This window comes from Synchiropus splendidus, chromosome 10, assembly GCF_027744825.2.
Source record: "Synchiropus splendidus isolate RoL2022-P1 chromosome 10, RoL_Sspl_1.0, whole genome shotgun sequence".
Lineage (NCBI taxonomy): Eukaryota > Metazoa > Chordata > Actinopteri > Syngnathiformes > Callionymidae > Synchiropus > Synchiropus splendidus.
This window is the reverse complement of record NC_071343.1, coordinates 21,192,643-21,215,768: the sequence shown is the minus strand read 5'-3', so window position 1 is coordinate 21,215,768 and position 23,126 is coordinate 21,192,643. Positions and strand designations below refer to the sequence as shown.

General features: G+C 42.3%; 2 protein-coding genes across 3 annotated transcripts; one reads left to right on the top strand and one right to left on the bottom strand.

Moving 5' to 3' along the window:
• Positions 1 to 1,610: 1,610 nt before the first annotated feature.
• Positions 1,611 to 11,942, bottom strand: LOC128766310 (adenylate kinase 7-like). Of its 2 annotated transcripts, XM_053877833.1 has the most exons (18): positions 11,793 to 11,942; positions 10,278 to 10,463; positions 10,104 to 10,212; positions 9,908 to 10,002; positions 9,301 to 9,411; positions 9,151 to 9,234; positions 8,249 to 8,334; positions 8,027 to 8,117; positions 7,806 to 7,883; positions 6,278 to 6,430; positions 6,068 to 6,196; positions 5,676 to 5,775; positions 5,118 to 5,246; positions 4,977 to 5,042; positions 4,693 to 4,890; positions 3,593 to 3,816; positions 3,329 to 3,487; positions 1,611 to 3,253 (listed from the first exon to the last, which is right to left on the bottom strand). In XM_053877833.1, the coding sequence occupies exons 1-18, from the start codon at positions 11,883 to 11,885 to the stop codon at positions 3,191 to 3,193; spliced, it is 2,154 nt and encodes a 717-aa protein (XP_053733808.1). In that variant the 5' UTR covers positions 11,886 to 11,942; the 3' UTR covers positions 1,611 to 3,190. The 2 variants fall into 2 exon arrangements, with proteins under 2 accessions (XP_053733808.1, XP_053733809.1); XM_053877834.1 differs by lacking the exon at positions 1,611 to 3,253 and having other exon boundaries at positions 3,333 to 3,505; positions 3,597 to 3,816.
• Positions 11,943 to 12,019: 77 nt separating this feature from the next.
• On the top strand, positions 12,020 to 21,544 carry lmln (leishmanolysin-like (metallopeptidase M8 family)). The gene is made up of 16 exons (XM_053877835.1): positions 12,020 to 12,731; positions 13,337 to 13,440; positions 14,248 to 14,278; positions 14,960 to 15,042; positions 15,231 to 15,348; positions 16,468 to 16,646; positions 16,881 to 16,986; positions 17,264 to 17,358; positions 17,519 to 17,636; positions 17,971 to 18,078; positions 18,157 to 18,344; positions 18,748 to 18,877; positions 19,021 to 19,180; positions 19,383 to 19,513; positions 19,687 to 19,891; positions 20,502 to 21,544. Exons 1-16 carry the CDS (start codon positions 12,606 to 12,608, stop codon positions 20,579 to 20,581), a joined length of 1,962 nt encoding a protein of 653 aa, XP_053733810.1. The 5' UTR covers positions 12,020 to 12,605; the 3' UTR covers positions 20,582 to 21,544.
• The last annotated feature ends 1,582 nt before the right edge of the window (positions 21,545 to 23,126 follow it).

Sequence of the window (23,126 nt, the reverse complement as noted above, 5' to 3'; positions counted from 1 at the left end):
TACCCGAATTTTGAATGCAATTGCCCAAGGTGCAATAGCAGTAGTGAATTAGATGGACTATTTCTACTTTTGATTGTTTTCTTAGTCTGGCAAGAATTGCGCTGCTGCGTTTGCAAACAAGCGGATATGACTCCCCTCATTCATCCTAATCTACTCACTGAGAGAAAGTTCAGCACGTTTTGCTTTGTTTTGTTTTGTTTTGTTTTGTTTTGTTTTGTTTTGTTTGGTTTTGTTTGGTTTGGTTTGGTTTAGAGCTACTGAAACATTACCTGAGTGGACAACTCCCTTGCATTTGTGACCTAGCAACAACAAGCCCCTGAAGTTCCTCGTCTAATCCTACATGATGATTACAGTGTGAGTGCTTGCATGTAGGAGAGACCTGCCTGAGTGATCCAATTACCTTCAGCTGACCTGGAACTCTGTTACATGACAGCAATTACAAAAGAACATCACACATTGCTATCATAAAGTCTGTTTTCTTTCCCCAAGTACTGGATCAACCCATTGAAGAGCTTTTGAAAAGCTACTGTATGTTCACCTCATGTTCCATGTTATAAAATCTAACTTTGTCGCGGCGCAATTATATTTTTATTTGTATATTTAGAAATACACCCATCAACAGTTGACACAGTCAAAGATTGGTGAAACTGTGACATACACGTAGAAGAAGTTGATCTCTCTTATACAAAGAAAGAATCAATAATACAAATATTATTTTAACCTGACTTGTGCATATTGGTCTGTGAATCAAGATGCCATCTCCAACATTGCTTTTGTGGAGAAGAAGTGTGGTCAACTTGTTTCAGTTGCATTTGTCATCTGTCATTTTCCACTGTTTTGAGTGATGAGTGAACCACTTCCTGTGGTGATCATTGTATTCAGAATCCTCACAACTAATCAGATGGTGTGGATTGACATAGAAAAATAGATACATCTAAAACAAGAAATCCTCAGCCGAATGTGGTAAGTGTCGCCTTAAGCCAATTCCCATTCAAGTTCTTTCTTTCCGGAAACTGTTTGATCAGCACGCAGTGAAACAGAATGTGATCAAAAGAGAATCTTTGATCACAATCAAACAGTTCAGCAGGAAGTGGTGATGGAGGAGCATTCAGTTGATGTGAAGGGCATCCTTGATGTCCTGGCTCTATTATAGATATCCTGAATACACAGATACAGACACCAAAAGAGCATGTACTCATTAAATGCAGGTTGTATCCCTGCTGGTAATAGTTATTCATGACACAGACCCAGTGACGGAGTGATTTCCCTTGATACGGACCAGTCACTGCAGTTCAGTTAATGTGTAAAGGCCTATGAAAAAGACTGATTTAAGACCGTTTTTAGCTACATGTTGAAATACAAATCCATTTAATTTTAATTAGGTTTAAGTTGTCATCTTTCTTTCATCTTTCATCAATCAATATCTCTACAAAATCTCTACACAAGCACAAGGGTACCATAAATATATGACATTATAAAAAAAAAAAAAAAAAAAAAGATATATATATATATATATATATATATAGTATGTATGTATATGAATATATATGGACATACTATGTATTCAAACTACGGATGTCAAAAAGAATGCATTAAAAATGTGTTAACTGTAGTAAATCTCCATCCATCCTCATTCGCTTATGCCAGGTTCAAAAGGTCATGCCAAACATTCTTGTCCCGGGCAACATCCACCAGGTCCGACAGGGGGCCCCCGAGACACTCCCAGGCCAGTGAAGAGATATAATCCCTTCACCTGGTCCTGGGTCGACCCCTCGGCCTCTCTCCAGGTGGCCGTGCCCGAAACCCAGGGGCCTCCTCATGAGATGGCTGGACCACCTCAACTGACCCGCCTCAACGCGGAGAAGCAGCAACTTTACTCTGAGTGTCTCCTGAGTGACAGAACCTCTAATCCTATCCCTAAGGGAGACTCCACTGGTGAAAACTCATTTCAGCCACTTGTATCTGGGATCTCATTCTTTTTGGTCATGACCCACAGATCATGACCACAGGTGAGGTTCGGGATGACGCACCTCTCTCGTACACAAAACAGAGCAGTAATTGTCCCTGCTGCGCCTATTTTCCAACCAATCTGAAATCAATCAGATAACCTTAACAACACTAATATTTTTCAGACGCAATAATGCGCCCATGTTTGACCATCTGCTTCTTCATCAGTGCGTTTTGGATAACCCTCTGTGTTAGTGGAAAATAAAAACGTCTGTTGATTGTCAGACAGAGTTTTAAAGTCACGCTAGATGCTTCTTCTCCTGTGGCTGTGAACTCTGTTGTCCACGGAGTATGTTATGTCTCATTTAGTTTTTACACAGAGAGGCATCCACCATCGGCAATGAAGGTTCCAACTCTGCACTTTGTTGGCAAAAGCAGTCGAATTCAAGCAGTTCATTTGCGATCGTTATGAACGAACACTTTAGACAAGGAAATACAATGGATTCTATCATTTTTGTCGGTGTGAAATGGTGTCGGCCCTTAACACTGCCACCTCTGCCGATCTCTATGCTCAACTATGTTGTCTTCAGTGCCTCTGAGGTAATTCTACAGAATATTGTTGACAGCATCTGCTTGTAACAAATGTTTGCATGAAGAAGATTGGTCACTCCTGCGTTGATTACATCTTCTGTCAAGTTACATTTACGGCATATACAAAATGTGCTCAACACAATTAACTGTGACTTAACTATGGCTTTAGTGCGATTAGTCCAGATTAAAAATTGACCTCATTCAAACATATCTCCCAGTAAGTTGTCTCTCTGAAATGGAACGATCCAACATTGCATATTACGAGTGACAATGACAACTTATTCCCTTGTGAATAACATTTTTAAAATGGACTCACTATTAAATAAAAAATGGAAAACTAAAATGAATAGTGGGAAAGTGTCACAAAACACAAAGTAAAGGACATGAAAATGTCAGTGGAGAAACTCATCTCACTCAAGGGAAGATATCATCAGAATAAAGGAGGAGGAATTGGTGACGAAGAAGCTCATCGACCAAACTTTAAAATCGCCCAGTTTTTTTTCATGACTATTAATTCATATTTTCCTTTAATTGTGTCCAGTTGATGTGAGGTTGTGGACAGATAGAATGTATTTCGAGGGTCAGTCAGGTGGGTGGCACATTCATCTCATTCATCCGCAAGCTTGTTTTTCTGAGAGGGTTTTCCTTCATGTCAGTTTTCATTTCCAAGCGTTGGTCCGACGGTCGCTGGGTTATTCTTCATCAAGTACTCCGCCTGTGAGAACGAAGCACAATAGTGACGACTCACGTCATAATGACTCCTGACTACTTGAACTATGGGCCATTTTACCAGGAAGTCTATTGGGTCATGAGGCTGAATGGAACAGCACTCCATCAAACCTTGACTCAATGTTGGCATGACATGTTGCATCAGGTAGTTCTTCAGTGGGATAGATTCCTCCTCCAGCAGCTCATCCTCCTGTTGTTTGACATTCTTCAAGGCAGTAGCCTGAGACACGCACACACACTGTATTTGCCCCATAATCAATGGCCAGGTATCATCCAGTCAGACAAAGATGGCGAACGGAGGAAGCCGGGTTTGTAAATGACCCACCCACTGTTCCCAGTTTGAAGCTCTACGACTGGTCTCCTCAGCCTCCTTCTGGTCCTCCTCCGCGCTACGCTGACGCTCTCTCCTGATCCTCTCCTCCGTCTGTCTCATGTCCTCGGCCTCCACCTCTTGACTGGTGAGGCCACAATGTCTGGGTTCACCCACTTTCTCAAAGACCTTCTGCATGAGGAGGCAATGATCTGTTTCACAGCTGCTGCTGCTGATCGCTGGACAAAGGGAAGCAGAATCGTGCTGTCAGTCATGATGTCATTCACAATGTCATTCAAATAATCGTGACAGAAGTGTGTTTGGTACTGAGTCAGAGTCAATAATTTGATATGCTCTCGTGCCTAGATTTAAACATGTCGCATGAAGATTATATAGGACTCATCATTTCTGGAGGTGGAAGTTTCCAACTTCCTGTCTGAAAATACTGCGATACTGAACTAGCTCTAAGACGTTGAACATTGGTGTCTGTCTCCTCCCTGTCTACTCCCTTTGTGCATTTGAAATTGCCAGCTCAACACACACACCTGTAGAATGAAGCACCCTGGAATGGTGCAGTGTGGAAGCTCCCCCTGCTTTCTCAGGGTAAACTCCCTGTTTAAGCAATTGCACTTCATGTGTCCAGTTTTTAAATTATTCAATGTTTCTCCTTCACTGAATCAAAATGGGACAGTTCTGCTGGCATGTTGATGTGACCATGCTCCACTCCATTTTCAACTCACTTCACGTCATCATCCTTTACCTTCTTGAATTCATCTTCATGTAAGAAATGCCTGTGCTTAGGTGCCTGTTCTGGGATTTGAGAGCAGATTTTAACAATAGCGCGAATGAGTATTACTTCAACATCTTGTCAAATTATATCAATTATCATGCAAACTTCTTCTGGAGTGAAAAACAGTTGAACTTGTGCTAGACCTCATGTAGATTCACTTTCAGTGTTAAGTTGGAGCCATTTGAATGCGGACATACATGTGATTTCAACTGCCCATCAGAAAGCACCAGCTGCTAAGCTACACAGCTGTGGATGAAGTGAAGAATCCATAGAACAATACATTAAATCTTGTGTGGTGCACAGTTTATGAACTTCAAAGTCTTACTCATATGGAGAGTTGGGACCGCCAGCTCTTCGAAGTAGTTGACTACAGTTTCTGCCGCCATGTTGTTCTGTCTGTACTTGGTCAAACGTTGACAGAAGGTCTCCTCCTGATAGTTGCGTTCTTGTGCCACCTTCTCAGACAGGTTGATCACACGATCCCTCAGCAAAGCGTCTGGAGCATCCAGGACCAACACTAGCTCTGCAGCCAAAAGATGTGAAAACAAAAAAATCCGTCACCATAAAGGCAGTGAGAGGAGTCCTGTCTGATCTGATTGACCATCCCACCTGGCAATGGAATCCTGTCATGTGTAAAAGTGGGTATGGCTTCATCCCCAGACTCGTTGTCTTCAGCTGTGAAATAGAAGCAGGTTGTTATTTCACAATGTGTGTTGACTTCAGCTCTCAACTTGTGTTTGTCAGTCTCACCAACAAAAGTCTCCTTGGCTAGTTGGTATGTCATCGGGAAACCATCCAGAACACAACCCTGGTTCTTGCAAGGATGGGATTTCAGTTTGTCCCTCATCACCCTGACCAAAAGATTGTCGCTCAAGAACCCTGGGGATGACACACGAGGTTAGTGCTGCTTGGAGGCTGGAGAGCTACAGACAGAACAAGTGTGTCTGAGGCGTCTCCCAAAGAAAAGGAAATTGCACAGGTTCAGACTGCAAAATAAGAGGACCTGTTCTAATCTGGGTCGATGGAAAGAGATCAGCTCAATCACAAAAAAAAAAAAAATACTACTTTCACTGCAGTTCCACAACGACAGTGGACAGAGGCAAGTTTATCTCACCATCACAAGATCTATGTACTGATTCATTATTTAAGAGATTTACTCACACACTCTTCACCACAAGAGACCAAAATACTGTTAGCTAAACATATCCTTCTCACATTTGATAGCAAAACGGTGAGATCCTTAAACTTGCTAGGTAAAGGACATGACATGACACACTTAGAAGAGAAGATGGCAGGGTTTGACTGCACCTCCATTCTGCTGCATATCTTCCTTCAAGTCATTTAGAAGCTTCCTTTCCTCCAGAGTGGCATCATCATCATCTGAGTCAGGATTTTGCACCACATCCTCCTGCAAAGGTATTGACTGAATATTTTTGGAGCAATCCATGATTTGCTCATACTTGACAAACAGGCCTGTCACTGATCAAAACGGTACACAATGGTTTGCATCGTTTTAAGGGGGAAATACAATGTGTGGCCAGTGGTGTCACGGGACCCTTCATCATGCTGGCTTCTCCCTCTTTATTCTCAACTGATGCAGCCAACCCGGCAACACACAACCTCAGACTTAAATATGCCTGTCTCCAACACTGTTCAGTGCACTTAAAGAAAATATGCCTTTAAGTGAATAATGATCTTACCAGGTGAGCAAGTGTTTCAGAGATGGTCTCCGTAACTGTCACATGATGTAGTCTGTAGCTGTCGCAAATCTGCTGGGACATAGAGCTTTTCCCTACTACAGGAGGACCAATAACGCACACACAGATGGGCTGGAAGAAGGGAAGCAAGCACGCATTATGGTACACGGTACTGAGTGGAAGACAGTGCTGAGTACTTAGACTTGCACTAACCAGCAGCCCTCTGGTCTGTCGATATTCCTCCACCACTAACTCCATGTTCTCCACCAGACCAGACTCACACACCCACTGGACACCGGTGAGCAATTCTCGGACATGTACAGCCTCCATATGTAGGCTGACACTCAGGGAGTCAATTTCCATCATCTGCCCAAAAAGTAAAGCATTGTGTCATTCACCTATATAACTAGGACAAAAAGGTGACTGTGCTTCAAAGGATGATTTATGTTTTTCAATCTGTGGAGTATCCTCTTCTCTAGATTCAGTGACTCTCACTATCAACTCACACTTTTGTGACTTGACCTCAGTTGTAAATGAATGGAGGATGGATGAGATAAAGGATGCCCACATGCCTTCCATCATAGAAGACGTCAGCTTAGCTGAGTGTCAGAAACAGCAACCTAAAGTCTCCTGCTCAGAAGTTGTAGCCAGGCCTCCTATTGGAGCGGCATAAGACTAATATAAGATGTATTATTAATGTCTGCCTTAATTCCTGTATCTCACATTCTCCTCCATGTCACCTGCAAATACTTAATGTGCTTTGTCCAGTGTCACTGAGCAATTCCTCTTTAATTCAATGCACATCATATGGGGACAAAAGCAGCCACTTGCTTGTCGGAACAGAGGAGCTGTCATGAACCAGAGCCCCTATTAGTCTTGCGTTCTGTTCGTCCCAATCCAGAGGATCTTTTTGTATCATTGATTGGTTGGTAAAAGGACACACTAAATGGCCCTGTTATTTAGTTTGATATTTCGAACTGGCTGATAGAAAAGTGCGTTAAATTGAAAAACTTCCAGTCCGGATATGAACCAGTAATCTTCCTCAAGAATATGCTAAGACCACTATACAGTACCACCACAAAAGCAGGTGATGAGCCGCTAAAGATTGGAGTTTGATTATTTCAGTGACCCAGCAGCTACAACAATAACTATTCCTGCAGTGGGTGCCCTTTTTTCACCAGCACCTGCCCCCCCCCCAACACTTGCTTGTGCCTGGTCAAAGCCCTAATGGTAGTCCTCCACTCAAAGCAAAAAAAACGGCAGTGAGACTTGGGCAAAAGCGATGTTTCAATCTTTGGTTCCTAAACTCTGAGAGAAAGGTGTTAGACAAAGATCCTTTCATCCCATTTCAAAGATCCCAGCAAATGCTTTCTTCTAAGGAAGACATTGTTGGACAAGGATGCTTTATCCTAGGAAATGGATGTAAATGGATTGGAAGGAGAGCTGGTTTCTGAAGTTAGTTGCACTTTCACTTTTCACTGTTTCTATAATACCCCACAAGAATTCAATGAATGGATGTTTTTCTCAGCCTCTAATCAGTTGACATCCATTGCATTTGACATTTCTTTGCATTATTTCTGGTACATTACAAATAGTAGAGGCATCATTTTGTCTCACAGGATATTGAATGCCATGCCATAAATATATGGGCAATTAAATCACAAAAAAAATATCATAGATGACAAAATAGTCCATATTGAACTGAACATAGTTTGTCCTGGTAACCAGCAGATCTACGTACAGTCAAGTCTTGGTGCAGGTAAATGTCCTCAAAGGGCTTTTGGGTGATGTTCCCAGGTCCCAGAGTAGATGCAACGGCCTGTTGGCGAAAAAAGATACACTCTATCAAGGATGGTACTTACAAAAAGATCATGCTGCTGAGTCCTTCAATTCCAATATTTTTTGCTTCTCTGCAGACATCACTTCATGATGTTCAGACGTCATGAATGAATGAGCACAAACCTTCACGATCTCCTCCATGGTGTTGTTGGCTGAGTCCACTGCTAGTAAATAGTAAGTTTGTGCTTGACAATCAATCAGGTTATGGATCACACTGTAACACAAAAGCAAAAAATATATTCTGTTTACCTCATTGACGATCTATTTTATTGAGCTTTTTAAAACTCATCCCAACACTACGAACTGAAGTCTTCATTACAGCATAGAAATATCTGTGTTTCCTACCTTGCCAGGGAATTGATGTGGATCGTGGGCACTATATTTTTTCCTTCACCGAAGACAGGAATTTCTTTTACTCCCAGCCATGACATCTGATATTGAACTCACATTCGGTTAGCAACAAAATGTATACAAATTTTGTATTTTGTACAGTGACCACAGTTCAATTTTGGACATGTGCACCTTTCTTTATTTTTCCTGATCTTTACTTGGAAAAGCACAGTTCTTCATTTGTCTCCTGCTTTCAGCATTTCCCATCAAGGTTTGCCACAGTAAGTTGGTTTGCTCCACCTCAACCTAGCTTGTGTTTCCTCCTCAGTCACACCAGTCCTCTTCATATGATCGAAGGGTGATATGAGGAGGATTGGCAGATAGGCTGGTCTCAAAAGTGGTGAGGTCTTCATCCCGAAGCCCCTTACGCACTGTGTTTCGTTTTAGTGTATTGGTGAATAAGGTTGTGTTTTTGCTGGAGGCATATTGTATTAAACAGAACACATGACACTGCTTCAGGTGAATGAGAGAGACGTAGTGCTGGATGTGTCTGTCTCGAAACCCAAACTTTAGACCTCTACTCCAAGCAAAATAACATCAGAGACACAACAATGGCACCGTTAATCTTAAGCAGAACCTTTTGGTCACCCTGTCCTCGTCCCTCCTGCCCTGCTGCGTGCAGCGCAAATGGAAGTGAGGCAGAGGAGCAGAAATCAAAGGTGAGAAAGTGTATTTTTGTATCTTTAAAGCTCTTAGATAGAGGAAATGCCCAAGGATAAGAAGACATCTGGTTTTCCTACTTGTAAGTCAAAGTGCCACTGTATCTTCTACAGCTTTTCAAACACAGAGCACTTTTTAAATTGAGTATGTTTCAAAACTAAAAATAAAAAAATAATATCAAATACATGACAGCTGACCTTGAAGAAGATATTGAAGATCTGCTCCCCCATTCCATACTGAAGACCCGACGCCACAACACAAGTTGAAAACATGTTTTTGTTCTGCCAAAGAATGAAAAGGATCAGTGTTTGACACAATAAGGCAACAGCACCAAGACAGTAACTTACTGTTTTGCCCATTTTCACCACCTTCTTCTCCAGATCAATGTGTTTTCGGAAGGCAGGGTGCGCTCTTCTTGTCCGATAATTGGCATCAGTGAAAGGAAGCTCCTCTTCATCCTGTTTCAACATGGGAGAAAATCCAGCTTTCCTCATTTACTGAAGCATCCATTTGAGATTTATGCGTATTTGCTCCCATTAGATGACTGTTTTGATTCCAACCTGTTAACTATCGAGCTTTCTCACACAGACATTGCATCTACTGTATGTTTCTCATGCTCCACAAGTAAAGCATGTGCAGTTTGTATGTGTAATTGTGCACATCTGGATGCAGCAATTGCTGTGAGAAGAAGACAGAAATAAAACAAAAGACTAAAATAAAAATCTCAAAGTCATTTTTACAGTGACACAAAACTTTCATTCATTTTTGCGCTTGAAGTGCTGAACTGTGTTTGTGCTGGGAGTATAATTATTGTCCCACCAATAAACCTTATTGTGATGGGGTTTTTTTTATATTTTACTTTCCAGCGTCTTTGTCAGCATGGAGAACCAAACAAGTCAAGAGTTATTGATTTTTTTGTTTTGTTTAAGAAGACCCTGCAGAAAACCCACTTACATGTGTGTCTGGTTTGCTCTTGGCCCAGGTCATCACTGTAGACACCAGAATGTACTTCTTGGGTCTGCTGAAGTCAGCCATGTTGTGATGAAGAGCTACATCCAGAACAAAAGCCGCACAAGTACAATTTCTCTGACTCAACTTTCCAGACAAATTTGAAAAAAAAAGTAGTCTTGTTATGGCAGGTATTTCTCACCCTGAAGAGCCCAGGAAGCCTCATCCACCTCCTGGCAATGCTGACTGATATTGTATATGATGACGTCACATTTCATCAGATTCAGAAGAAGCTGCTCCTTGCTCGGTTGCTAGTACATAAATACACATTCCAAATCACTGGTGTGTGTCTCGTTGAGTGAGCAGTGAGACGTACAAAGTACTGCTCCGTCAGCCAGGTGATCTCCTCTGACTGGGCCCCCACTGTCCCACACATATGAAAAGCTGCTGCTCCATTGTGGCCAAAGATCCTTTGGTCCTTCTCTCCTTCTTGTTTCTTCTTCTCTCTTTCCTCCTCTCCACTTGAGTCAGGATTGTCTCCGATTGCAAGCTCCGACAGAAACTAGATCGAACGGAGAAATGAAAGATACAGCCAAAGAAGTAGTGAATAGAATCAGCTGAAATTACTTTGGTAAATTATTATGTTTCTGAGACAGTTAAAGCAAGTCACATTTATTTTATTTATATATTGAAAGCAACACATGGAGACAATTTTAAGGAGGAAGGTGGTCCACTTTCTCTCTGCATCATAAAATCCAGTTATTTTATTTATTTTTTTATTTTTTCAAGACAGGACATCTGGGGGTCTTTCAGCCCAAAAAATATTGATGGAGGAGTACGGAACTAAAGAGCTATACTAAGATGTTGGGGAACAGGGTTATATTCTCATTTTAAGAGCTTCTGAAAAAAATGACAGGAATCTTGGACAAGACACGTTACCCTTGTCTAACGCAGGAACATGATCTAAGAGAAGATTCATCCCGGCTGTGGCACATTCTTCCCAGTGACAAGTCACAAACTCTAAACCTATGTTAGGCCCTGATACCTGCCGTGGATGTGAACAGACTGGATCCCGGTCCAGCATCAGCCATACAGCCAGTTTCCACTGTCTCAACATGACAGTTAAAGTAAATAGACAGCCGAAGTGGCAGTGAATCAAATTAGTTGTCCAATTTTACATATTCCCCAAAAATGGCATCCACTTTTTTATTGTATTGTATTTACTTTTTATACAGACAAACCAACACCGTCAAAAACACAGCCACCTTAGCAGCGGTAATAATTGTTGACACGCTAAAGGTTTGTCTGGAAATAAAACTAGGATACAATTATCCAAAAGAAGGTAAATTAAATGTAAATTAAACTCTATGCCAACCTTAATAAAGTGCAAGCTCCATAGAGATGAGAAAATGTTTTTCCTGTCTAAGAACCCGTGACTGGAATCCAGGGTGTCTGCTTCATAGAAGGAGCCCTAAGAAGATACCTTGACAGTAATATGATTTTTGCCAATCATTTTCAATAACCAGACAGTGCTGAAAGTGTTCCACTAAGAGAAATGACATCAGTCACTCTAGTTTTGCATGGTTATGTGACCCTTTTCATACCAACAAAGCCCAGAGTCTGTGGCTACAATGTCTCATGAATTAAAATGGAAGGTCTTTCAACAGAGCACAATTGCACTTTCACAACTGTGCCTTTGCCTAGGATCGATTTGTGGTCTGTGATCTTGGATTTTTTTGTGTCGTGGTTTATAAAGGTATGAAAAATACTACTCTAAATCATCCAGTTTCCAACCTGTCTGGCGTCCCGACGTTTACATTTAACTGACACACCTGACACACATGGTTTTCACATTCCAACGTTTATAAAAACTGATCACTGACGGGTTTACCTTAGAGATGTATCTAGACGAGTATGACTCTGCCTTGTTTATGAAGACTCGTTTCTGTGACTTCCCGACATCTCCCAGCTTCTTTTCCGACATGTTTGAATCTCGCTGTCATGGAGACGGCAGAGTCTTGCCTCGGCGCGGGCACGAGGCTCGCTCACGAGACAAGAACGGTTGACGCAACCGAATACGGCAATGTATGTATTCCATGCGGTTGAAGCATAGAACTTCTTCGTTTTAGCAGCTTGTATTTGTTGGACAAAAATTTGTCTCGAGGTTCTGTATCAAAATTGGCCCAATTGATTTATTATTTACTTATCTATTTGCTCTCGCTTAAAGCACTGTGCTGTATTTGGTAGTAACAAAACAACAATGTTATGTTACACTCCCTCCTGCTGATCACTAACTTACATGACAGCTAAACAATGTCCTTTATGTTCTCGTCCACATAGACAGAATTTGCTTTGCAGAATGGCCTGCATCATTTACCAAATGCATTTCTTTCTGATCTTTCCTTCCGTTATTTTAAATGTATTATATAATGCATGTGTACCGTATCCGTTTCGTTTTATAATTCCACCCCAGGCCAGCAGGTGGCATTAACGGGCAAATAACTTGTTGTCCAACCGCCATGAAACCGTAAAAGAAGATGGCGCTGGGGTTTACCGTTCGTTTTACCGGTGAACCGCCTGGTCTTTTTTTATTTTAATTCGATGCTGAACAGTCCAGCTTCCGTGTCATGTTCTAATTCCTGCAACGAGCGATGAATGACTGTAAGCGGAGTGGACCGGCAGTGGTGAAGTTGCCGGTCGGAGGATGGAGGTGCGGCTGAAGAGGGATTCTCCGCCCCTGGTGACCTGCTTCATTGTCCTCATCCTTTCGTGGCTTCTATCAGTGGGCTGTCATGAAACTTGTAAACATCGTGTTCCTTCTGCAGAAGAGGTAACTCGTCATTCATTCATTCCACGGAAGATGTGTCATTTCCTGTCAACCGCACAAGTCCCTTGCCAGAGTTGCAGCCACTGTGGCTAGATCCAGACTCATTGTGTGAGAAGATAAATGGTTTACTGTGTGGAGCTGGGGATTGATAGTAATCCTCATCTGACAGCTCCCTAACGCTCTGGTTTTGCCAGTGCTTTCCGCTTGACGGAGTTGCTGTTCGAATCGTGGTAATATCCAATTGATAACTGAAATAAATTCATACATTATGCATTAGTTGTCATAACATCAGTAGGCGCCTGTAATGGAATAAAAAAATTATCCTTGAAATTAACCAAGCCACTATAAAGGCATCGGTAGAAGCTGAAATCTTATTACAGTCCACTATTTTTTACCTTCTAAATAGCATGACCCATATGGACAGGAACCTGAAATAAGATCTCAAACTCCCACGCTTTTAATTTTGGGATCCAGGGGAATATGATCCACATCTGTGCTCATGGAATCTTTCTAAGGAGGTCAAAATACAAACGTGGAAAAATTAATGAACTGTTTGGTGTATAGTACATTTTTGAAGTGTGCAAATTCCTGTTTCTTATGCCTTTTAGGTTGTCCATCAGGTGCACATCAGGTCCGATCGTGTCACCAAGAGAAGTACTGATGAGGACATGCAGCTCAATATTGCTATAATTTATGACTACAGCATTGACCAGTGAGTATTGTGCGTGCAGATGTCATTAGACTTGGAATCAACTTTGTGTAATGGACAAATTGATAACATGAAGTAGTAAATACCATCAGTGTGACAACCATTTCATGCAGTGAAATATTCATGACATGAACATGCCGGTTTTAAAAATTAGTCTTGTTACACGGTGGTTGGGGTATTTATTTGAAACAAGATGTGTGGATGAAAACACTGTGGTACAATTCCTGCTTTGGAACAGGAACCATAGCACCTTTTATTGAACCTGGCCACTTACAATTTATTAAGTGTAAATAAAGTGGCACGCCACTAAAAAGTATCACTCAGGCGGAAGTAAACGACACACTGGTAAAATGACAAGTTGCACCGACATTCTTAAAGTGTTTTACTGCCTTGCTGAAAGTATTTGTTCTCAACAAAGGTTTGTTTGAGCAAGGATTGTTATCTGTGCAATAAGTTCACCCATCTTTGGCTTAATCACTACTTCATTCTGACAAGTTTTTATCATGGAACTTGGCATTCATTAGATTGGGGAGCTGTCTCTGACATCTGACCTGATGTGCTGTGTCACACAAGGCTAGATATCCATCCACACTACGGTGTCTGCAGTTACCACAATGGCTGTTTTTCAGTCTTAGAATGTATATTATATATTGATCTAAAAATAATATATATTTAAATTTGCAATACATTTGAAGCACCATGAGACAAATAAATGCTGTGCACTGTCTTGTTATTGTTATTTTGTATTGTAAATATAGGCAGAAAGTTGTTTAATAAATGCCAGAAATTGGTTCTGTTCTCTGTCTTCAGGCTTCCTGCTGATAAAAGACGACTAGTGAAAGTGAGTTTTTCTTCATGTACACCAGAAATTATGTCAGTATACAAAAAACTTGATATTGTATACCATTAATTGTTGTGTGTTGTAGCGCTGTCCCACTATACCAGTATTGACGGTTAATCATGGTATTAAAAAATGAATTTTCAACACCGTGTTAAAAATGCACTTCTGATAATATCATATAAACGGCGTCGACTCCAACCAAAACATTTTTCAAGGCAGATTTTTGCTTCAGCTGTAGAGCATTAGGCAACCCACTCCACCAGTCACAGAGGCAGAGCGCCATGATTTCAACGGTGACAGCACCGTGTGATGACCATGCAGGAGCAGTCAAAGATCATCTGGACTGGACCTATGTCTCACAACAACACAACAAAGTCATGGCAGGCAAGGCCGTGAATCTTTGCCAGATTGATTCTGATTCTTTGTTTTTGCAATATTTTGTGAAGGAAAAGTTAGATGCTCTGTGTGTGTATGCGACAATATACTTAGGGCGAGAGGTTAGGGCGACCTCAGACAAGACAGCAAAATATTCTCCCTATAGTTTCATGTAAAATGACACAATTCATTGCGGCGCTATCCACCATCTGGTCAAATAGCTAATCTAAATATATGGTGCATTGAACACAGATTCTGATTTTGTGTCTCGTTGTCTCACTTTGAATGTATTTGTGTTTGTCTCAGGACCAGCTTTTTCCTCAGGCCATTGATTTTCTTCAAAGAGCCTTCAGCGTGAGGCGCAGAGTTGGCCCAGTATTGCTCAGCAGGTAATGCATTTCCCTCTCAACCCGGTACCTTTAACAGACCATCAAGGGAGTCATTTTTAGTGCCACTCTCTGCCTGCTGTAGGTCATGTAAATGTCACTCCTATCACCCTCTATCTCACCCCTTGCCTCACCCTTGTGATGCGCCCTATTTGACCTAAGTGACATTGTTTGTCCCTGTATCCTTCTAGGCAATGTGCTACCAACCAGTATCTGAAGAAGAGAGATGATCCGTACCGTTATTGCCAGGAAGCATGCGCAGAAGTCACTCGCTGTGGCCCTGTTGTCGTGCCACAGCATCACCTACAGGTCAGCTACCTGCACTTGGAAAACTGATTATTACTAAATATATTTGCTGTAAATAAAATAAATGTAAACAATCTGGGGTCCCAGATTTTTTTTTTCCACAATTTTACCACTGTAATTTTGGATTACGTCAACAAACAATAGTGAAAGTAACAGACCTTCGCCCAATCCTTAGTGGCTAATGAATTCTAGAAAACTGGCTTTTGTGTTTTGTTTAAAGCTTTTGTTTTCCCACTCACAGTATGAAGCCATTTCCATGGAGATTCACGTTACTTGGTTGATTCAATTGTCTATAAAGTTTGCTACTGTAGTTACTACTGGCTACATAGCATGACAGCACTTGATGACACTTGCCATGTAAAGTTTGCATTCTTGTTTAAAATATATTTGTGCCATATAAGGCTTTCTTCTGATCTTGCATTAATTTAAGAAATGTTCATATGCTGCATATTATTCAGTCTGAAGTCAGTCTCTCCCTTTCTTTGTCTGTAGCCTTTTCTGTGAGACAGAAACAGTAATGTTGAATGAATGGGGGATGGAAATGTTTTACAGTGTCTAAATTTTCAGTTGTCATGATTTATGATTCATTGAATATTTGTATCTTTTTTTCACATGTCGATTGTGCTGCTCGATCCACGCTCCTCGTTCTCGCTTTGCCATGCACATTTTCCAACAGTCATTCTCCTTTTCTTGGGTGACCTCCACTATAGAGAGGCCAGAAACTTTCAGATTTGGAGTGCAATCCTTCTGAGCTTTAGAGCTGGCAACAGGCTTTGAACTTCTGTGGGAGGTAGCATCAGTCAAGTTTGCCCCCAACCTTTGAGAGCTGCGCCATGAAAGAGGAAGTCAGGCCTTGAAGGTCACATAAACCTACTCACTGGCTGCTCTAGCAAGAGGTTGTCACCCTTTTTTGCTGTTTGGGTTGACATACGGAGACAGCTAGATTTACCTGTTCAATCCGGAGTTTTGTTTTTTAAGGAATGGAATTATTTTTTCTTGTAAGGAAAGTTGTTTTAATTTGGCAATTGTTATTAACATCACTGTTATTAATAATAATACTACAATAACCAAAGTCTGTTTGATTCCATTTTTCAGTCTGCTGTTCTTTCTCTTTTCCGATAGCAATGTAAGATGTGCCGGGAGTCTGGAAAGTCATGTGGCCCTTCTGGACCCCCAGATGGACCTGGTGTGAAGGGTTCAGACTTTGTGCTTTATGTGAGCGGCATCACCACGGAGCGGTGTGGACAGGTGAACATCGTGGCTTATGCAGCGTACTGCCAGTTGGAGGCAGAGCTGGACAGGTGAGCAGTTGTTCATGTGTGGTGTTAATGAACTGCCTTGAATTTTCATAGTTTTAAATGTGAAAAACACTAAAATGTTATTAAGAAGAGAATATATCAGGACAACATATTACTGCAAGTGGAGTTATTGTAATTTTTTTTTAAATGTTGAGGTTGATGTATGTGGAGATGAATGTGGAGTGAATTGTTCCCGTCACTGTGGCGCACTAAACCTTTTTTGTGTGTCTCTTTTAGACCAATAGCAGGATATGCCAACCTTTGTCCTGCCATGATCTCATCACAACCTCAGGATTTTGACGGGATGCTCTCCACTGTCAAGCATGAGATCATTCACGCTCTGGTGGGTAAAGTGTAAAGGGTAATGTGCACGTTGATCCCTTCAAAGTTTACATCACGAACTGGCTCCATATGATGCACGCCACTCATGTAGAATTCAAAGCTCTACATGTAAAACTGCGGTGGATCAGCATTTGTGTGTGTATCGGGGCGACACATCTTGTCAGCCACCAATCCCAGTGGCCATGTTCAGTAAAAAAAAAAGTGTTTGCTGTTTGTCTTTTCTTTGTTTCAGGATTGTGATTGTCAGTACTGTAATTTAATGTCCCTCTCATTTTCAGGGTTTTTCAGCAGGTCTGTTTGCCTTCTACCATGATGACGACGGTAATCCCAGGACACCCCGTTCTGCTAGTGGTCTTCCTACTTACAATGAAAGGTTGGAAAACCCTGTCTCCACCGTCCACTGGGACAATGACGTCTTGCACTATTTTAGTCATTCCGGGAGTGAGAGAATAATCAAGGGTGTTCATTACGTCATAAGAGGCTTAGTACTTCTGTTATGAGGAGTTAAACAAAATAATGTGCGTCTCTTTTAGCCTGGGTCTGTACCAGTGGAGTGAGTCGGTCATCCGGACTGTAAACAGGCTGTGGCACATAAGAGGTGGCGAGATTGTGCGGCACCAAGTCCATGTTCTGGTCACACCGCGTGTTGTGGTAAGAAGTTTTCATCTAACATTCAGGCACTCAATTCAGAAAATAATATATGCATCTTACTACGTCCATGTGCGTGTATAGGGTGCTTGTCAAGACCGGCTACAAGTGCAGCTGTCCAGATCACGTGTCTTTGTTTCAGGTTTTGTTACTTGAAAAACCATCACCTTTGACTGGCTTGACGTGACGTGTTTGTACGTGTGTCTCTAATATGCCAACACCAGTGAAAGAGCAGCCAGTGACAGCTAACCCGACTCATCTGTCAGACATTCCGCAGAGTCCTTAAAGTATTCTGTAGACATATTTAACTGGTCATTTTCTTTCTCCATGGTGTCAGGAAGAAGCAAGAGAACATTTCAATTGCCCAATTTTGGAGGGAATGGAGTTGGAGAACCAAGGGGGAACTGGAACTGAGCTCAACCACTGGGAGAAGAGGCTACTGGAGGTTTGCACTGACTTGTAGACTTTAAACATCACCTTGTCTTTCTGAATTAACTTTATACATTTGGCTTTTCTGTCACAGAATGAAGCAATGACCGGCACTCACACTCAGAACAGGGTGTTTTCTCGTCTGACACTGGCCATCATGGAGGACACTGGCTGGTATCGGGCCAACTACAGCCTCGCCCAAAGGTTGGACTGGGGGCGTGGTCTTGGCTGCGACTTTGTCAGGAAGAGCTGCAAATTTTGGATGGAGCGGCAGGGAGTGAGGTGAGTTTCATCTGACAGTGCTGTAAGTGCACTCTATCATGCCCCTTTTTAAACTCTCTTCAGCAAAATCCATCAAATATGGTTTTAATGGAATCTTATCTCAGACATGCAATGACCACTGTCATGCCCCCTTTTATGTTTAATATTTCATCCTGTGTTTCCACCAACAGTGGCGCAGTGCATGTATGGGGTTCATGCAGCTAGTGAAATACACGGTGCAGCACTAAGACAAGATTGATTCAGTGGTTGTTGTGTAGGGGATGAGCCTGCTTTAGCTTCATGTAGATGAAAGGGAAATAGAAAGATGGGAAAGGGTGACATGCACTTGGCAATTCTCCCGACTTTCAGGCGAATTCAGGTGATAAGGAAAAGAGAGAACTAAACTATGTGAATGTCGTTTCAGCCACCCTGTGACTCCTTTCTGTAACACAGTCCAAGCCTCGCCTCTGCAGCTAACATGCAGGCAGGACCAGCTGGCCGTGGCTGTTTGCAACCTGCAGAAACACTCCCAGGAGCTTCCTGCGGAGTATCAGGTATCCTCCAAATCAAAGTGTACATCAAACACTCTTCTGCTAAATTACAAGTGACTTGACTGATGCATGACTGAATGACCCAAAATGTGGCTGAGTGAGGACAAAAAGAACATCACATTCACGGTTAATTCTGTGTGTGGCAGTATTTTGAGCAGCTGCCTGGTGTCTCTGAGGACCAGCTGGTCTTCTTTGGTGGGGCTGTGGAGATCGCTGACTTCTGTCCCTTCAGCCAGGAGTTCAGCTGGCACCTTAGTGGGGAGTATCAGAGAAACTCCTACTGCCGTCTGTCGGAGAACCAACCAGGTGAGATCACTCTTCAGATGTGACCATTTTTGGAAGAATGCAAATATGGAAAAAGAAGATATTGTCTGTAGTCGAACGTTTATTGTCTGCGGGTACAAAGGAGTACATGGTCAGTGATGCATGTTGTTGGTGAACTAACCGTGGAGTCTGAAGTCTGATTTCTTTTGCAATGACGTGGACTGTGACCTCTGTTTTCAATCAGATTGGTGGAGGAATTATGCAGCAGAGCAGTACGGACCAGATTCTGTGTGTCTCCACCAGAAATCTCCTTTTGAAATGGAACAGTGCGAGGGGAAAAAGACATCCCCGGAGTGGGGTTCTGGCTGCTACAAGGTGATGCCCTCCTCCTGTTGGTTTACTGCTAGTAAGGCTAGTTTGCCCACAGCTACCTGAATAACACTCTGCTGGGAATTGTCAGTGGCAAACAGTGTCGGAGGTGCTTTTTGTCTGTAAGCCCACATTAGAAATTACAGTTTACAATGTAGTTGTCACTCTGTCACCTGCAGGTGTCGTGCTCCGCCATGGGCTTGGTGGTTTACGTTCACCATCAAAGCTACTACTGCACTCGCAAGGGTCAACTGCTGAGCGTGAGTGTACAGGCCAATGACTGGGTTTACAACGGAGTGCTGATCTGCCCTGCCTGCACCGACTTCTGCGATGACTGTCCACACCAGCGACTCCCTTTCAATATTTCCAGGAGTAATCCCATTGGTAGGTCTTTACCCCCTGTATAACACACAGATCGACACAGATTCTGCTACTTTGTATTTGAAAATTAAAAAATCATTCTAATACATTCCATCATTAAATACACATATGTCATGCGTTCTTTCATCCTCTTTACTTCATTATCAAATTCAATTCAATATACTAAAATTCTCTCTATGCTATTCTAACACAATATTCCTGCCCATATCGATTCCTCGGTGGCATTAACTATCTGCCATACATACTATACATACATACAGTTAAATCAAATTTCCTTGAGAACTACTTCCTTCTTTTTCTTCTTAAATAAAATATTCTTATATCCTCTCTTCTCTACTTAGCCCTGGTCCTCTCTTCCTCCTTTCTAACCGTAGTACGTTTTTCGTTTAGCTGCTGTAGTGTCATCAAAATCCACCTCCTTTTCTGCATCTTCATCTTCGTTTCTGAAAATGGTAAATGAAGCCTCAGCCTTTACAAAACCACTTTGATGGCGTGGCTGTGACAGTACATTTTACCTCTGTCAACCAAAGGTCTACTACCTCCGAGCTGTAGATGGTCACAGAAATGATGACGATAACAGTGATTGTTGGTTTGTCTGTGTGTTTCGTTGCAGACCCCTGTTCAGGTGATCCAGGTCTGGCCTTTCTCTGGTCTCCACTGTTGGCTGCACTGTTGCTGTTTCACCTCAGCTGATGTCAGGCTTCTCTGAGGTCGTCCACTTGAACTTGACATGGTTTTTACAGGGGTCACTGTTTTTCTTGGACCTGTGGAGAATGCTCAATTGTGAACTTTACCTCCAGGACAGTCAGTAAACGTTGGCCTTGTTTACTTTTGGATATTTTTCCAACTACCGAAGACATTAAAGTGTTGGTGATATTTTTTTTTTTTTTTTTAGTAAAACACATTCTCCAAATGTGATATTTACAGACATGCCAGTATAACAAAGTTGATAAACAAAAACATCCTGTTGGGGTAGCGCCCATCGAAGGCAAAAGAAAATGCAGCAGCTTTGTATCAACATCTTTCAGGTTTCACCTATTTGTGTTTATTTCTTGTTTTTTGTGCCGTACGTGTTTGGTTATGTAGCTTTCCTCTGTAGTTAAGTTACAATTTTGTGCTTCACTGGCTAAAGTGGCGGCAGCAGCAGCAGCGGCTGTGGTGCGAGAAGATAGGTAGAGTTGGGGGCACACCTCTGTAGAGTCTGCTACAGTGGCTGTTTATCATTCAGATGAGAGTCACACCTCTCATCTGAATGATGAGATTTGGGACTTTGAGAGTCTATAACTAGCAGGTTTGATGCCAACAGTCGCAACAAAAATCTGGCGCACTGACTGAAAAAATGAGTCCATTTGATTTGTAACTGCGCAGATGCACCTATCATGTTGCATTATTTTGCAAAATTACAAGAAGTCAATATCACCAGCACTTTAAAGCAGATGGTCTCCTGAAGCCTGTGTACATTTCTGTCTATTAACAGAGCCTAAATTATTTGAGCATCAGTAGCATCACACTCATGTCTTCATCCTTCCTCATCCTGATGAATGTTCGTAAAACTTGAAAATGCATTTGTTCTGTTTGCTTTGTTTGCGGCACTTGTGCTTCATTTTTTGATTTCAGAAAAGGTTCAAAGTCATCTGTCTATTATCTGTAAGTAAATCTGACTTGAGAAAAACAAGAGTGACTTCCATGAATGCAAAACTGACACCCGGATGCAAAAGTCAAGTCCAAACTTCAATCACTTGCCTCCATATTGTCAGATAACCACTGCTTCATCCTGTTCAGAGCCATATGGCAGCAGTCAGTGGGCAAGAGGCAGGAATACACACACCGACATGCACACCGAGGGGCAATTGTAGAGTGTCCAATTGACTTAGTGAGCATGTCTTTGGGCTGTGGGAGGAAACCGGAGGACCCGGAGTAAACCCACGCTGACACGGGGAGAACATGCAAACTCCATGCAGAACATCCACCGGTGCGACCCAGGAATCAAACCCGCAACCATCTGACTCAACCCACTGAACTGCACGTTGCTGAAGAATGTCGGTCTCATGACAATCTTTGCATAGCTGACTGTAACGTGTGAGGCGCGCTGTCTAGCTTGCAGGGACAAATGACTGATCTCTGCCAGCTTATGAAACGGCATCTTTGCTGGCACAAACCACCTCATCTCCATGGCAAACAAGCAGGTGCTCCCGTGTGGAGCTCTGGACCGATGAACGTTCAAAGAGACCCCCTTCTTCTCTTCTGAGGTTGAGTCAATGCTGGACAACTTTGCTGTAGTCGAGCACGTGACCCAAACCATCACCACAGCGCAGCCCAGACATCGCCAGCTACTGCTCACCCTCTCATCTCCTGAGAGTTGGAAGAGGTGGCAGCACGAAGAGCAGCAGCTCACCGGAGCAACTTGGCCTGCATGTTTTCCAACTACTACCAACATGAGGACCAGATTTGCGCCACTGCTGCATGTCAACGTCTGCTTCTTAGGCCACGTCCGCATGCTCGGGAGCCAGTCTGCCTCAACCAGCAGAGGGCGTCGTGTTCATGGCCCTCCAGGCCTCTCTGATGACTGGACTCCAGCCAGGTCTTCTGAACCTGTTGGTCAGAAGACAGAGAAAAAAATCATTTTAATCCAAGAAAAAAAAGTTATTCTTGTGTTGAGTCTGAATCTGGACTTGTTTCCTCAGTTTCATCCAAGCATCTAGAGTTTAAGTCTGTTCACTGTGGTGACAGAACCTGCAAATCTGTGTGCTGAGTAGGCTGTGCACTCAGCACCTGTGAAATCAGTCTCCACTTGACTCTGGAGACCTGTCTTCTGAAGAACCTAAAAGTATGTCACACCCTTTGTGAGTGCAGCACCTCAGGCCGGGAGAGTGATAGTGATAGCAAAGCCTTACACTTTGAAGCTTCTTTAGCTCTACCACTTATAACTTGGCTTCTTTGTGACCTGTTAGAGCTACTGTCTATAAACCAGGGGTTCTTAACCTTTTTGATCTCGGGGCCCACCTTTCTCCAGAAGAAATGGTCCCGGGGCCCATTCAAGTAATAGAACTGATTCATTACTCTTGATTTCATTTGTGATCAATAACAATATTAAATCTACTTACATGTAAACAAACAATGACATGAAACCATGTGATTGTCAGAAGATATTTATTTATCAATGAAAAATCAAACCAGCCACAGAACCAGGTGCAAGTCAAATTCATCAAATTGACTAAAGACAAAAATAAATAAAAAA